The sequence below is a fragment of the Vigna angularis genome, chromosome 3 (assembly GCF_016808095.1).
Source record: "Vigna angularis cultivar LongXiaoDou No.4 chromosome 3, ASM1680809v1, whole genome shotgun sequence".
Lineage (NCBI taxonomy): Eukaryota > Viridiplantae > Streptophyta > Magnoliopsida > Fabales > Fabaceae > Vigna > Vigna angularis.
Window position 1 is genome coordinate 37,864,835 of NC_068972.1, and position 16,473 is coordinate 37,881,307.

At 29.1% G+C, this 16,473-nt stretch overlaps 1 protein-coding gene across 1 annotated transcript; it reads left to right on the forward strand.

Annotated features, from left to right (window-relative positions):
• The first annotated feature begins 10,595 nt into the window (after positions 1–10,595).
• Positions 10,596–15,008, forward strand: LOC108325203 (uncharacterized). The gene is made up of 5 exons (XM_017558227.2): positions 10,596–10,753; positions 13,604–13,646; positions 13,744–13,835; positions 13,924–14,016; positions 14,803–15,008. The coding sequence occupies exons 1-5, from the start codon at positions 10,679–10,681 to the stop codon at positions 14,839–14,841; spliced, it is 342 nt and encodes a 113-aa protein (XP_017413716.1). The 5' UTR covers positions 10,596–10,678; the 3' UTR covers positions 14,842–15,008.
• The last annotated feature ends 1,465 nt before the right edge of the window (positions 15,009–16,473 follow it).

Consider the following 16,473-nt stretch of genomic DNA (forward strand, 5'->3'; position numbering starts at 1 on the left):
CAAACATTTTTTATATGAAAAAAATAATAAATAAAAATCCTAAAAAAATAAAAATAATCAAACATGAAATGCAAAAATTATTTGATTCACGGAAAATAATAATACATTGTTTAATCATAATTACACAAATAAAAAATATGTAATGAAAGATTGTGACAATACGAGAAATACTCTGAAGATGTGAGTTGTAAGGATTTAGAAATTCAGAGAAAGTGGAAGACAAGTGTATGTAGTTGATTGGACCGATCGGTTTTTGACAGTAGTATATAAAAGAACTTTTCAAAATTTCGTTCCATTTTCTGCATGCATTTCTTCTTTCCAAGTTTCTGATTTTCATTTTCTCCTCCTTCTTTCTACAAATTCTCTCTAAGAAAATTCTCACTTTTCTTCATCTGATCATCAATAAGGTCGTGCCTGAGCTTTACTTGTGTCAAAAGCTTCCTTCTTCACCAATTAAAAACAATCTTTGAATTGGTAAGTTCATCTTCTTCTAAAAAATTCTGAATTCTGTTACATGCAAGCCAACTCTCGAGTTGCATGTGTTCATCAGATTTCCTTTTTGGGTTCTGACTTCATTTTGGTACTATGTTTGGTCTTTTCTCACCAAACGGTGATCTATAGGTGTTTATAGAGTTTCTTTCGATGCAAGATTCAAGTTGGGAATTCTGGGATTAAGCTGTTCAGATTTTCTGAGGTAAGGGAAGCTAATTAACTTATTTGTTTGGTTGATGATGTATGAAAACGTGGTTTGATGGTTTTGCATGTGGGAGAAGTTGAATGTTTGAATGATCGACTTGGTTTGTTTGACATGTTAAATGTTGTGATTGTTGAGTTGTAGATTATATCTCTCTTGGAAGGAATTCTGGGTTGAAAAACATTTAGTTTTGGTAAATTCTAGTGTGTATTTCATTCTGCAGAAGTTCTGCAGAATTATGCAGAATGTCGAGTATTCGTGGTTGACCGCTCGGTCAGGTTTAGGTATTCAGTCTTAGCGGTATTCATTTTTCATAGTAGTATTGGTCTTAGGATCGTTCGGTGTCGTACTAACGTTCGTTTTCGGCCTTGACAATATTTGATTTGATAATAGCGTTTGAGTTAGTATTACTAGGTTTTGTACAATGGTTAGGTTTTGTATTTCCGTTCAGTCTTAATAATGTTTGGTGTTGTATTCATATTCCTTTTGCGTAGGACTCAGGGTTAGATTAACGTTCGGTTTTAGTAGTATTCGGTTTATCTATAAAGTTTGTTCTCTCACTAGTGTTTGGTCTCGCGGTATCGTTCGGTATAGTACCGGTGTTCGGTATTAACTGTGATTGTCCTTCTATGGGCCTTACCTGTTAATGACCATTCGGTCATGTTTTAGTGATTGGTTTTATCTGAGTATTCGGTCTAAGTTCTTAGTTTTCGGTTTAAGTTTTATGTGTTCGATCTTAGCTGATAGTGTTCGGTTGTTCTAGCTTTTGACTCTTCAATTGTTTTAGGATAGTATTCGAGTATTGCTTGTTAAAGGACCGTTCGGTCATGAATACGTGTTGTGAGTGTTTTCCTGTTCGATCATATTCCTTGGTTATGTTGAGTTTTCCGTTCGATCGTACTCAGAGGTTGTGTGTTGTTTGTTCGGTTCTGTTCTATGAAATGTTATTCGGTCTTTACTATTGATTTCATTGTTTGGTTCGGTTCAATTATTAGAGTTGCTTTGATGTATCTTGTATGAGCTATTGTATTGGAATTCAAATAAAGTATGATGTTTAAAATGGTGTGAAAAGAGAATTTCAAGAAGGAATGTCTCAGTGATTGGATAAGCAAGAGTGGTGGTATAGTATGAATATGGATAGCGAAATCTAGAGCATTCATCTTGACATTCTGGTAATTACCAAGTCTCAAGTAGAGATGGGTAAGTCATGTCGTGAGAATAGCAGGAGGCTCTAGCCGAGGAGGGGGTCCTACGGTGAGTAATAACAGGTTAACCTCGTGTGGCAGCTGATGGGTTTCCAGTTACTACACCCACGAGTGCACGAACGGCCAAAACTACATATTCATACTAGTCCGGACAGTCGGTTAAAGTGGTCAGTCAATATGTGTTATATGTTTTTCTACTTGTGTTTAATTATTTTATCTGCTTGGTGTGTTTTGAAGTGTATGTTAATATGATTTTATTATTACATTAGCTTACCCTTACTTTCTGTTTTGTTATGTTGCCGTTCGGTATTTTCTTCTATGCAATGATCATCCGGTAGATGTGAGCAGAGGATTGAGAAGTTTCGGTGGAGTAGGCGCTGGACAGAAAGGACCCAACGGTGTAGATTAGGACCGATCGGTCATGAGAAGAGTTGATTTTGGACCGATCGGTTGTGTTAATAGGTTTTGGTTGTTAGACATTTTCTGCAAAGTTTTAATTTTATGGTTATTTTGGATAACTGTACGGTTAATACTTTAGCTGACTGATCTATTGTATTATTTTATGTGATAACTCTATTATATAGTTATACTATATTTTGGATGTTAGATGAGTAAATTTTATAAATATAAAATAAATCAAACAATTAAAAGAGATGTGAAGAAAAGTGTGTAGTGAAAAATATTAAAAGAATAATATATATATATATATATAAATTACTTAATAAACTATAAATATTTTAATAATTTAAATAATGAAACATGAAAAATATGTGTTAAATTAAGTATAAAAACAAAAACATATCTATATATATATAATCTATATATATATATATATATATATTCATTTTCTTCATCATACTTAATTAAAAACAAATTAAATATTATTCATGATTAAATGTACTTTTTATTCTTATGATATAGGATCTTATATATAACACCCAGATTTTGAGTCTTAAATTTTGACATATTGTGCGCATTAAGGTTTTATAAAACTCTCAGTATTAAAATTTTGTAGTTTGTGAAACCGATGTTATCATGTTTAATTTTTAAAACCATGAGTTTCTCTATCTAACAAGGATTATTATTGCTGTCAAAACAAAGATTTTATGAATACATAAATATGTCAATACATTATAATATATTCCAGATAACACAATTACAAATACTTTTCTATTGCAGTTTTTCTGTGAATTGTTTATGACAGAAAATTTGTACAATATTTTGTGGAAAACTAATTACTTACTATACTTATTTGGAGAAATATCATAAATATCTTTTTATTTATAATAAACCACATATAATATGATTTTTTTTAGATAATAATGCATGAATGGTTTAATCTTTCTCTTTTTTTTTTTCAAATAAGACCTGACTTATTTTCTAATAAAGATTTTTGTAATTAGAGATTTTCAAAATATTCATATATTCAAATCCAAACAAACTCAAATAATTAAAGAATATAACAAATAATAACATCTAAATAAAATTAGACTTATAAAAAAATATATATATATAGTCTTATAAGAGGATTTCAGATTTCAAAAAATAATAACATCTAAATAAAATTAGACTTATGAGATAAAACGTAGAACTTTTTTCTGCCATAAAAGAATATTACAGACCTAAATATGTCTATACATCAGAAATATTTTCAAGAATGAAGAGATGATTGTACACGAATGTTAAACCAATATTAAAGGATAACTTGAACTTTTACTCTCTCGAAACTTAAACTAAGACTGTTCATAAGAACATAAAATTCTCAGAAAAAACATAACAAACAAACTCAAAAATATGAAAAACAAAAGTCGGAGAATAAGATGGTTGTAGTTTGATGAGAACTATAGAGAAGACGAGGGTCCTTGGTTAGTGCTTGACATAAGATCTTGAATTTTGTAAACTCTCTGTAACTTTGGTCTTGGAGGCAATGGTGGCTTTGGTTTTAACTGAAGAGTTATTTCTCCTGTTAGCATTGGGGGACAGTTATCAACCTCCCATATTGTTTCTATCAAATGTTGAATTTCTGGGTCCATCTCTGCATCTTCCCATGCTGCTTTTCTTTCCTTATTTGAACCATTCTCATCACAATTTTTCCACACAGAACAAGACTCGTTTACCACTTTCTCTCTTCCTTCAACCTTAACTTCATCATCCTTTTTTCTTTTACAGCACTGCTTCTCTTTCATCCCTTCTTCACTCTTCCAACAACTCTTTCCGCCCTTACCATTCATCTTGGTCACTTTCTTTTCTCAACAAGGCAAACCTTTCTTTTTACACCTTTTTTCAATTCTCTGGCCATTTATTTATGACAAATATTTAAAAGATGACTATTTCACTTTTCGATATCTTGTTTTCTTGATTTTCTTGTTGATTAGAATATAATAATATCTTAATATCTTAATCTATCTTTTATTATCAATATCAATTTTCATATTGCAATTTAATGTTGTAATCAAATAAGATTATCATATACCAGTATATGAGATACACATCTAAATTATATAATTACATATTATATTTAACTTTTTTCATATATTAAAAAAGAATAAACAGTTTTAATTTTAGTAACTTTAAAAAATATTATAACCATCAAAAATTGGAATTTTTTTTTCTTTTTTAGATTTATATAATTATATCCACATATTATATTTACAAAAAATAATTTATTAATGAATATTATTTATTTATTTAAAAAGGGTTTAAAAAATAATTCTAAAAATTAAAAAGGATAAAAGATTAATAAATAAAAACTAAAACCAAAACAAGCTAATCTTACAGAAATTACAATATATTTAAATATTTAAGTAACGATAGTTATATATTTATCCATCAATATTTTTCTAATATCTTAATAATGTAAAAATACTAAATAAAAGTTATTTAAATGAAAATCAATAAACAAGTGAGATAGAAATATATCTTCCATATTACAGTCATTTATAAGTATGTACATAGTAAGTTATATTTATACACTAATAGGAAAGTAGAATTTGCAAAAGAAAAAGGTTATACACGAAGAACAAAAGATTAGAAAAAACAATTTCTTTTTCAAATATCATGTTTTTTTTCCTCTTTATTATAATAATAATACTAATATCTTAATTTATTTTGTATCATCAGTTATCGCATTTCCTTTTTCTTAAACTCGTTATCATATCTTTCGTGATATGATTTGTTTTTAAAATCCATTAAGATTCTAATTATATTTCATACATACCACCCACATCTAAATTTTTTATTAATAATATTTATTTTTCAGTTATTAAGTATTAAAAATAGCAACAAAATTGTATTTCGGTAACTTTAAAAATTAATTTGATTACCAAATTATATTTTATTGTATTGATCTTATTAAAGTTACTTATTAAACCAAATTATTACATAACTATTACTGTGTATATGTATTAAGGACCTTTTAATGTAACATGAAACTTGTAACTTTTTTTTTATGCTATTTAATTTGACAATGCATATAAAATTTATTGATGCTATAATATTTAACAAATATATAACAATGTTGGTTAAATTTACATTAATATGATACTAAATAATATATATAACTTAGAATTGACTATGTCACCGCTACTTTTATTTTTTAAAACAAAAAGGAAAATTGAAATGTAATGTGTATCTGACTGATTTTTAATTCAAAATATTTAGCAAAAGGATTATTTAATAACTTTTGAAATATTTTGATTATTTTATATGGATATTTCTTGATTAATTATCCTTAATATTAAATTGTTAATATTTACAATTTTATAATATATTTTGAACTTTCTAGTAAAAGTTTACACTTTTTGAAAAATATCATGAAATTAGAAACTCTACTTAGTCAAAGAAAATAAAATATTTAATTTTTAAATTACAATAATATGATATTGTATGTCATTTTACATTGTATTAGATTATCAATATTGTATTAAACTGTGTCAAATTTGATAACATTTCTTAACCTGATTATATTAATAATATTCAACTATGACAATTTCATAGTGTTAAAATAGTACGTAATAATTGATAATATTGTTATTAACAAACACAAATAAATTAATAACAATAAACTATAATAACCTCAATATTATTAAAATAATAATAAAAAATATTAATATAGGTAAGATAATCCAAAAGCCATTGTTATATATATAATTTTGTAAGAATTGTATTAGAAAAATTATGTAGTTTTATTTTTAAAAGAACAAAATATTTAATTATTATATTAACTAGAAAGGTAAATTATTTTTTATTTATTAAAAAGATAAAATTATTAAATTAAAAATAACACTAAATAAAGTTAACAAACGATGTATTGCTTTGCTTATAATAGTATATGTTTAATGTAATAGTATAGATAATAAGATAATTTTTTTTGTAGAACTCAGTTGTAATTCATTAGTCCATTTAGAAAATTATGGGAATTGACATTTTAGTAATCTTGATTTACACGTCAAGAAATATATTATATAATCTTAAATATAATTTTATAATATTTGAGATATTATTTACTAGAGAGTTTAGAAAATGTACCTTGAAGAATTAAAAGAAAAAAAATGCATTTAAGTCATCATTGCTTTGGATTCATATAAATAAGTGAATTATACAATTCCAAAAGTTTTCAATCAACAAATTTTCTCATTTTTATAAACGTGTTAGAAAAAGGTATAGAATGATAAAAAAAAATTCCATTATTTATTAAGAGATAAGTTCATTGACAAGAATATGTAAAAAAGAGAAAAAAAAATTACTCTATAAATACAAAATATGTGGTTAAATATAAAAATGAAAAGAATCTCTAAAGGCATTTGTAACATCTTTTCTATGTTTATTGAATTTTTTTTCTCAATTCATAAGCTCTAATAAAGTAATTGTAAGAGTTTATAAAATGATTTATTAGATTATTAGATGTGATATATGAAACTTGTTTATTTTAATATTAAAAGTTTAAATTTATTTTATTATTTAGAAAAATATTATTTTTCTAAAACTTTCTTTAAGGATTCTTGTTATTTTTCTAAGTCTTCTCGTCTCTTGATCATTTATTTGAATATCAGAGTGTCTAAATGATCATTGAAGCAAGGTTTTCAAGTTTATCCGATCAGTTACAGCAAAAGAGTAAGTTATAGTTTCTGCCATTTTCTCTATTTTAGACATTTTTCCATGTATGTAAGTATTATTCTGTCGCATGTGTTATTTGAGTCTTCTATTAGACTTTATGCTTATTAGTGATGCTAATAATATGTCCTAATCATCATTCTGTGATTTGTAAGAGTAGATAAAGTTCCTTGAGCGGAGGGAGTCATTCTAGGTTCTATAAAACATTTTGAGTTTCTAAGAGGTAAGAGAAGGTAAATAACATTATTCTCAAGTTCCAATATGATTAGAATTATGTGTGCATGTTTAATCGTCTGAGATTGATTGAATTATTGTTTAGTTGATTAAATCATTATTAAATTATACTTTGAGCTATATGATAGTGTGTTGCTTGACACATTTTAATTGGCCTATAATTGGTAATAGGTTATATATATTTTATGTTGGGACTCTTGGTTGAAAGTGTCTTTGTTGGTATGTTTGAAATGGCTGAAATTGAAGTCTTGATTAGTTGAAAATGGTGTTGAAATTCTATTTGGTGAAATATGATCGTGGGATGTTAGAATTGGTTGATTTGAGGTTGAACTCATGTAATAAGTATTTGATGAGATAAGCAAATTGGCATTCCTTTAGACATCAAAACATGTATTTGGATCAATCCCTGAGTTAGGAATATCAATTTGCTCATTTGATTTAGTACATGGTTCATCATATCACAGTTTGAGAATATGCATGTTTCTGGTATGACGCTCTCAACGTCAATTTTCACCGTTGAGCGACCTTGAGCACCAGTGATCATTGCAGGTTTGGAGCTATTTTTTGTCTTTTGGTGTTGAGCGCCATAAACTAACGCTGAGCGCTCTCTTTTGCATGAGCTTCTACGCTGAGCATTAGTTTGAACGCCAACGTGTTGTTCTATGATTTTCTGACCATTACTTATTTGTGATTTTCTAACCGTTGCTTATCTGAAGTAGTTTTCTATGAATGTTATGTATGTTTTCAGTGTAAAGTTTGTGATGCTTTATGAACTATGTTATGACTGTATTTATGTATCAAGTATGTTGTGAAAGAAATTTCAACGGAAGTTTCTTGTGTGGTTTCAAGTTTTGTATGTATTTATGTAAGGATTTCATATTAATGGTTATCATGATATTTTAGTAACCATCCAATCTCAAACAAAAAAGGATGAGATATGTAGTGAGAAGAGCACGAGATCCTAGTCTAATGGTTTTACCTTGACCTAAGTCGTTAACAGACTAACCTTGTGTGTGATAGGATAAAACCCATTGGTAATGGCTCGATAGCAAGAGAGGTCACCACAAATGCATAACCTATCAGAGTTTAACATCACTACATGTATAAATATGGTCAAGTCTACCATTAATGTTTGTATGCTTAGAATTTGTTTAATTTACTTATGTTTAAATTGTTATATTCATAATTCAACTGTATCTTTGGTCAAATTAGTTTACCCTTTTATTTTATTTGCGTGCTTGTTTGTCTTCTTATATGTTATAATAACATTTTATATGTCCTAATTGTTATTTTTTTTATTGGATATATGATATTTGCATAGTAGTGTTAATACTATTGAAATGAGATGTTATAGTAACAAAATAAAAATTTAAATTATAGTAATTTATATTTCACATTTATAATATTGAGTATTTTGATTGTTATTCTAAATTAAACTATGAAATAATCATTAAAGTAATAATTATGTAAGATTATCTATATTTCTCAAAAATAATTAAAAATATTTGAGATTTGCAAAAGTAAAGAAATATATTAAAAAGTAAAACTAATAGACAAGAGACAGAAAAAGTGTATAAAATATTTATATACTAATTCGATTTTACTCAGTTCTACATCTAATTATAATTTTTTCAATTTGAGGGAGATTGTTTTGATTATCTTAATTATTCACATCATAGCCACAATTTACACACGAAACTGCAATTACTTAATAGGAATTAAACCTCTTAAACGCTTCTCAAGAAATATCATCCAGTGCATAAATCTTTTGCACGAACATACTAAACAAGGTGTGGAATGTTTCACAAGATCATAAACAAAGTCACAAAAGTATCTTGGTATCAAAAACTTTCACAAAGTATGTAAAACAAATTCTTATTTATTTAACAAACTGTTCAACAGCAATTATAATTGATTAATAAAAGGAAACACAAAAAAATCATAGAAAAGTGAAAAAACTTCATTAATTAGATTTAATAACATTTGATTATATTTATCTTATTCTTTGATATATTTGGAAACACAATTAGAATAAATTATTTAATTATTTCATCATGTAATGAATTAAAAGCTAACCATGCTTCTGAGATATTTAATTATATATTCACTTTATCTATTGTTCTGTGCTCTCAGTTGGTTCAAAAAAGAGATGAAAAATCTAAATATATAAATATATATATATATATATATATATATATATATATATATATATATATATATATACATAAATGAGTTTATTAACGCAGTACGCCGGTTTTTCTGTTGATATATTTTAACAATATGTATCGTGTTTTAGTAGACAGAAATATCTTTTATATATCATGGATTCTATATTATCAAATCTAAAAAAAAAAAAAAATCCCCAAACCTTTACTCATCTTTGTCATTCCTCTCAACCCATTATCTTTCATCTCTCTCACTCCAACCTTTTATTTGTCATCTTTACTGTAGTCCCAATTAAAAAAAATCATAAACACTTGCCCTTAAATAATTTGTTTTTGTAAAGAGTTGAGTCATTGACATATTCACCTTCTGACAAAGCTTCATTCAAGATCTCTTCAATTTCACCATCTTCACTAACCTCTCTAATTTCATCATCTGCATATGTTTAATTATCATCTCTAAAAAAACCCTCAGGCCAATTACCAATTACTCCCGAGGTCATTATGCTTGTGAAAATTAAATAAAATTATATACGACAAAAATTATAAAATGAAAACTCATTATAAAATCATTTTTGTAAGAAATTGTTTAACAAAGAGTGTTTCTGATTTTTTTCCAGCCCAATTACCAATTTCTTTGATGTTATTATGCTGCTAAAAATTAGATAAAATTAAATAAGACAAAAATTATAAAATGAAAACTCATTATAAAATCATTTTTTTGTATGAAATTGTTTAACAACCAATATTTTTTATTTTTTTACATGTCAATTACCAATTCCTTTATGTTTGTGAAAATTAAAATTAGATAAAACAAAAATTATAAAAATGAAAACTCATTATAAAATCATTTTTTGTAAGATTGTTTAACCGCCAATGTTTCTAATTTTTTAGTTTTCAGAACGAAAAGTATTAAAATATCCTTAACCTTAAAACTTAGAATCCATGATATATAAGGATATTTTTGTCTATTAAAACCCGATACACATTGTTAAAATATACCAGCTGAAAAAACAGGCGTACGCGTGTTAGTAAACCATATTATATATATATATATATATATATATATATATATATATATATATATATATATATATATATATATAATTTTTATTTAAAATTGAAAAGGATCCAACTGGGTAAATGAAATTCCCATGGTGGTCACATCTATTAGTCTCCCACCCTACTAAGCTAAACCTATTTCATAATTGTGTATTTAAGCAAGAAGGAAGAGTTCGTAGCGTTGAGTTGAGTGAGTGCGATAAACAACAATGGCGGAGAGCGCGAAAATGGAGGACCTTCAACTCACCTTAAAGCCTTTCTATCAGAGAGCCGCAGAAGCAGAGGTCACTCACTTTTCATTTTCTCATCTTATCGCTCTCTTTCATTCCTTCTTTGTTTGAAAACCTATCATTCCTATTTGTGATTGAAAATCCGTTACTCGAGCCCTTCGCGTTTTCGTTTGGTATTGAAGCAAAATCAAACTCGTATTAGTAGGTACGAAGAATCCAATTGTTTGATAAATTTTGGAAGAAATCAGTTGAGTTAAAGATAATACTGTAGCGGCGCATGAAGTGGTTTGCTTACTGAAACGTGTAAATTCGGGAGCTGTACCATTTGTGTACCTTATTTTCAAAAGCAGTCATATTTTAGCTTCTTGAGAGAACAACAAAAAAAGGCGATTCTGGGTTTCTTGTATGTCTTACTGCTTGAAACACTAGTGCAGTAGAGCTGGTTTTTCTATTCTGGTTCCATAGCTAAAGAAAACTTTTAGCCTGTCTTTTCGATTAATGGAAAGAAATGATGACATCCATGCTATTTTCAAGCTTCAGATTTTAACATTGGTCCAACTCAATCCACAAACCCCTTAGTATTCCATACTATTTTGCAACAGAGAGGGCCTCCTATTTGGCACTAATATCTTGGTTTCTAACTCATAACCCATAACACGTAGAGATGTCCGCCTAGAATAAGTATTTCCAAGATATTCCCAAATTTCACTGGCATTATAGTTAAGGATCCCTATAGCCATGTAAACTCTGCAAGTCATCATCGTTCCAAATTCAGAAATTTGTTAGATCTTAGGGTGTGACCTCCCTTTCAATATGGTTGAGTCTATCCATACCCTTCAATGTGCGTCTAATAAATTGAGCGCACTAGAGATAACTTTGACCTTTAAGAGGGCTATCATTAGGTGAATGTGAAAGATCAACATTGCTTAGTAGAGTTGCCATATCAAATGAAGAGATTCCTTATCCCTTTTGTTTTCACGTAGAAAGTAGTGAATATGTCCCTTTTTAAAGGAGAGATATGCGACCCGAGGTGAAAGTGCTGAACAGGGGCATGTTTGGAATTGCCACCTCAAGTTGGCTATGACGAAGTAAGCGGTGGCAAGAATGGCAATCAAACAAGCTGTCACACACTGAAAATGGTTGGCTCGTGAGCTCCATGCACAAAGAAGGGGCAGTGTGTGGGTGCATGGCTGTTCCGATGGTGGTGCAACTCCAGCAGTTGTGAAATTGGAGGACGACGACCCTCCTAATGTGCTTGCTTTCTAGGTTGGCGGCTCCAGCACCAACGATGGAGGTGGTGATGATGGTGATAGTGATAGTGGTTTTTAAATTTGGGTGCACTTCAAGCGACCCAAATAAATAAAGGAAAGGAGTGTGATTTAGGCAACCCCTAAAAATGAAAAAAGTAGCTAATTTGACAACAGGAAAAATGCGGAAACATAGCTCCCAAGATCTGGAGCATTGATACCAACTTATGAGAGAAAAGTTCTTATTGAATTAAATTAATGAAACAATACATAAGCATCCATATACAGAGAACTTTATCGCTAATACTTTCAAAGAGATCTCTAGTATGTTACAGGAGGACACTTGTAATGATTACAATATCCTCTTGTAACTTAACATAATATTTTCTCCTGACTCAACAATACCACTAGGACTGCTCTCCTTCGCTTTAAAATAAGAGTACAATAATGGTTTTCTTTTCGTTTTAAAATTATGATTTAACTAATTATTATTATATTTTGCATGCTCCTCCTTCTGGCTTAGCTTTTTCAATAACTACACTGATCTCTTAACACATTTTTTTAGGCATGTAGATATGCAACTAATTTATTTTCTTTGTTTTTAATTTTGGAAAATGATTTTGTCACATTTTTAATCGTGATGTTCTTATCCAAACCAAGTCAAGCCTTTCATGAAATCTTAGTTTCATTATCCTCAAAGTATTTTAGTTTCCGGAACATATTTTTACTGCCAAGTTGCTGCAAAATGTTGTCATTAGCTTGTTAAGATGAAGATAACACATGATTGAAGTTTACATAGTTAAGATAAGGGTAATATATGAATAAAAAAATGAAGAGTTTGAGAGCAGAAACCTCAGATCAAAAGTTCACTAGATTAAGAGGTACCATATCCCTGGAATGGAATGATTTCCATGAGTGAAAAGAAAAGGTTTATCTCTATTGAAAAGTTCACTAGATAGATCCTTTATAGGTACCTTATACTTTACCTATGGGTCATTATTTTTCAAGGAAATTGATGATTTACATTGCTTTCATGTAAATTCAGTTTTATAATAATAACTTACCACAAGTGCATAATAAAAAATATTGTTATAACTTATAATTGAGCCCCTTTCTTGCGTGTTCTGCACCAACATTCCTTCTATTTGGAATGGAGACTAGGTCATGGTAGGTTTGCTGTTTCAAGTATTTGGTTGAACTGTTTAGTAAGTTGCTAAATCATTTACCTAGATTATGTAAAACTGAACTGCGTATGGCTTGAGGTTAGAGTGTATTTGACTCTGAAAAATGGATATGTAAAGGACTTCCCCCAGACATTCTTTTTTCTTTGCTTTCCATATCTTGGGCTGATATTAAATCAGCTTCCACTATATTCTCTGACGACAAACTTGCTGCAATACCAACTACGTGACATTTTGGCACTGTTGTGACTTGTGAGACACTGCTGTTCTATAATAATATGTCAGAATGGGAAGGACTTGCAGAGCATTTACTTGAGTTTTTATTTCTTGTTTTGACATTTTAATTACAAATTTTTCATCTTATTTTCAATCAAATACAGCACAACTCTTTTTTTTTCAGTTTTTCCTGTACGTATTTTTTAAAAGAAGGATTTCTTACAAGTTACAACTCTCTTACCAGCTTATCTCTATTGTAGGAGCGCTTATCAAGACTAGAAGCTACCTTGAATAATAAAGAAGGTACGTGCTAAGGTACTCGAGACAACCATTAGTATATTCTGATTGACTGTCCTTGAGATTGTGGACCTAAATTACCTTTATATGAGATTTTGCTCAGATGCTAGAAATGAGGAAAACACGAAAGTGATTAATGATCTTCAGTCAAAGCTGAAAGCTGCAAATGCAGAAATTGTTTCGGAAAAAGAGAAGGTTGTCCTCATCTATGGCTTGTTTATATACATTACATTTTGTAAATGGTTCAATCTCATACCTCATTACTATTAATTTTAATTTGCAGATTCGAACGCTTACAGAAGAAAATGCAAAACTTCAATACCGATTAATTCATCTCGCGAGATCACTCAAGGAAGCTAATTTAAAGTTAGAGCAAGTGAGTATCGCTGATGTTTCTTTCAATGGTTTTGATTAATTAATAAATGCGCATTATTTCAACGAGTGTGGCTTTAGAAGTTTGTACACATAGTGTCATACAATTATTTGGATTATACCTTTCATATAGAAATGAGGCAACTGATTTTCTTTTTATGTTACACTTTTGAGAAATATATGGTTCAAGATGTTCTGCATATTTTAAGATGTAGCTTGGCTTGAAGTTCAAATCAGGCCATTATATCTATTTATAAAAGAAAGAATAAAATTAATATGGATTGAAAATTTTAATATAGGAATCTATGGTTCAAGATGTTCTGCATATTTTAAGATGTAGCTTGGCTTGAAGTTCAAATCAGGCCATTATATATCTATTTATAAAAGAAAGAATAAAATTAATATGGATTGAAAGTTTTAATATAGGAATCATGTTTTAAATATTAGCTTAGAATTAGCCTTGCAGCCGGAATTGGTTTTATGTGCCACTGCTTTTCTTCTTCTTGAGGTCAGAAAAACAAGTAGTTTAATAATTTGTTTCGAAACCGCATTCTCTGTTATAACTTTTAAATTTCGTCAAAAGGAGTGTTAAACTATGTTTGGGTTTTGAAACTCGATCTGGACGGTGAGAATTTGCATCAAATGTTTGATTGCTCTTCCAATGGTTATCAAACATGATTAATGAAATTTGTTCTACTTACTGTATACCTTTTTACTTGGTGAAAGTTATGTAATGCTGTTGTTTGGAATCTGGCTCATGGCTTCGCACTATTTCTTTTCCTGATTTCAGGCTACAGCGCACGAGCAGCTACAGAGAATGAAATTGTAGAGTTCTTGAGTTTACGAGCTGAGATTGACAGAAGCTTTTTCTTTGAGTATTTTGTTTTATAGTTGATATTCGTGGCGATGCTAAATATGTTTAAGCTTTATTGATTTTACAACTTATAAATCAGATCATTGTTTAGCTCATACATTATGATAGACAAATTTCTTCCAGCTTTAGCTCACACATTATGATTGACAAATTTCTTCCGGCTTTAGCTCATACATTTGGCTTTATTGCTCCACAGCAGCCACAGAAAATGAGCTAGGATTAAACATTCGGTATCAGAGATGGTGAAGTGAGGACACATGAACTGTTTACTTTTTGTAATAATTTTTTTTACACATTTTGTAATTTATGTTTTCTAATTTAAATATAAGAATTAAATTTTACATTTATAAAGCTGTGCTTTTTATATTAAAAAAAATTTAGGTATTTATAGTTAAGGTGGTTAGGTTTTTTAAATGATAAATTTTGAATAAATTTTAGTCTCTTTAGAAAAAAGAAAAAGTAAATACCAATTGACTAGGGCAAAAATGCATAATTTATGCATATTGTCTTTATGAACTGATAATACAAGTAAATACCAAATGAATAATAATAATATTTGTCGAAGTTACTACAAAATCATCATAGATTATGGGTTTGACTATTCAACCATTTGATTTTGTGACAAAAGTTTGGGAGACTTACAACTCAAATAAAAGAACGTTACAACCCATTTTTCCACTTACTCTAGTTCGGAAAGACATTTCCTTTGACGTTGTCGGTTGTGGGTAAATAAGGGTGAAATTGGATTATATTTCCGACGGTCTAAGGTCATCGGTAATATGAAGCTTATGTTTGCATTAGCGACAAAGTGTTGTTGTCGGTAAGATCGTCGGTAGCCTACATGCCATTTTTTAGTGTAAGTTTTTTTGTGCCTTATACCCAATATAAGGAAACCTGCAAATAAGCAATCAATAGTAATGAATGATCCAAACAACAATTCAGTCAACCAATTCATCGAGACAATTCATCAAATACAATCATTCAACATTCATCAAGATTACTTTAATGTTTTGAAATATAATTCTAAGTTCAATGGTCTTCAAAAGTTCCTAAATGCAGAACAAAGTTTGAAAATAAAAAAGCTAACTTCAATGGTCTTCAAAAGTTCCTAAATGTATAACAAAGTTTGAAAATTAAAAAGCTAACTTTAATGGTCTTCAAAAGTTTCTAAATGAATAACAAAGTTTGAAAATTAAAAAAGCTAACTTCAATGTTTTCAAATGTTCCTAAATGTCTAATAATCATTGTAATCATCAAAATCATCATCATGATATTCTTCTTGCACAAGTATGGTTTGGGAAGGCTGCTAAGGTAGGCGTGGCTGTTGGGATGATGATGGGGACTGTCCTTGCTGAGGTAAAAATGTTCTGACAAGATTTTCAAGATTGTCAAATCTGGCAAGAAGTGCATCATAAGCCTCTCTACTAACGACATTGATATGGTCAAATGTGCTAGATGTGATGGTTGCTTCTGAGTAGTTTTCTAGCTTTATTTCACTACTTTAGACTTGTTAGGATGTTAACATTACATAAAATTGTTGGAACAACCGGTACCGATTTTGGGCAGCGAAAATATTAAAACAGAGTT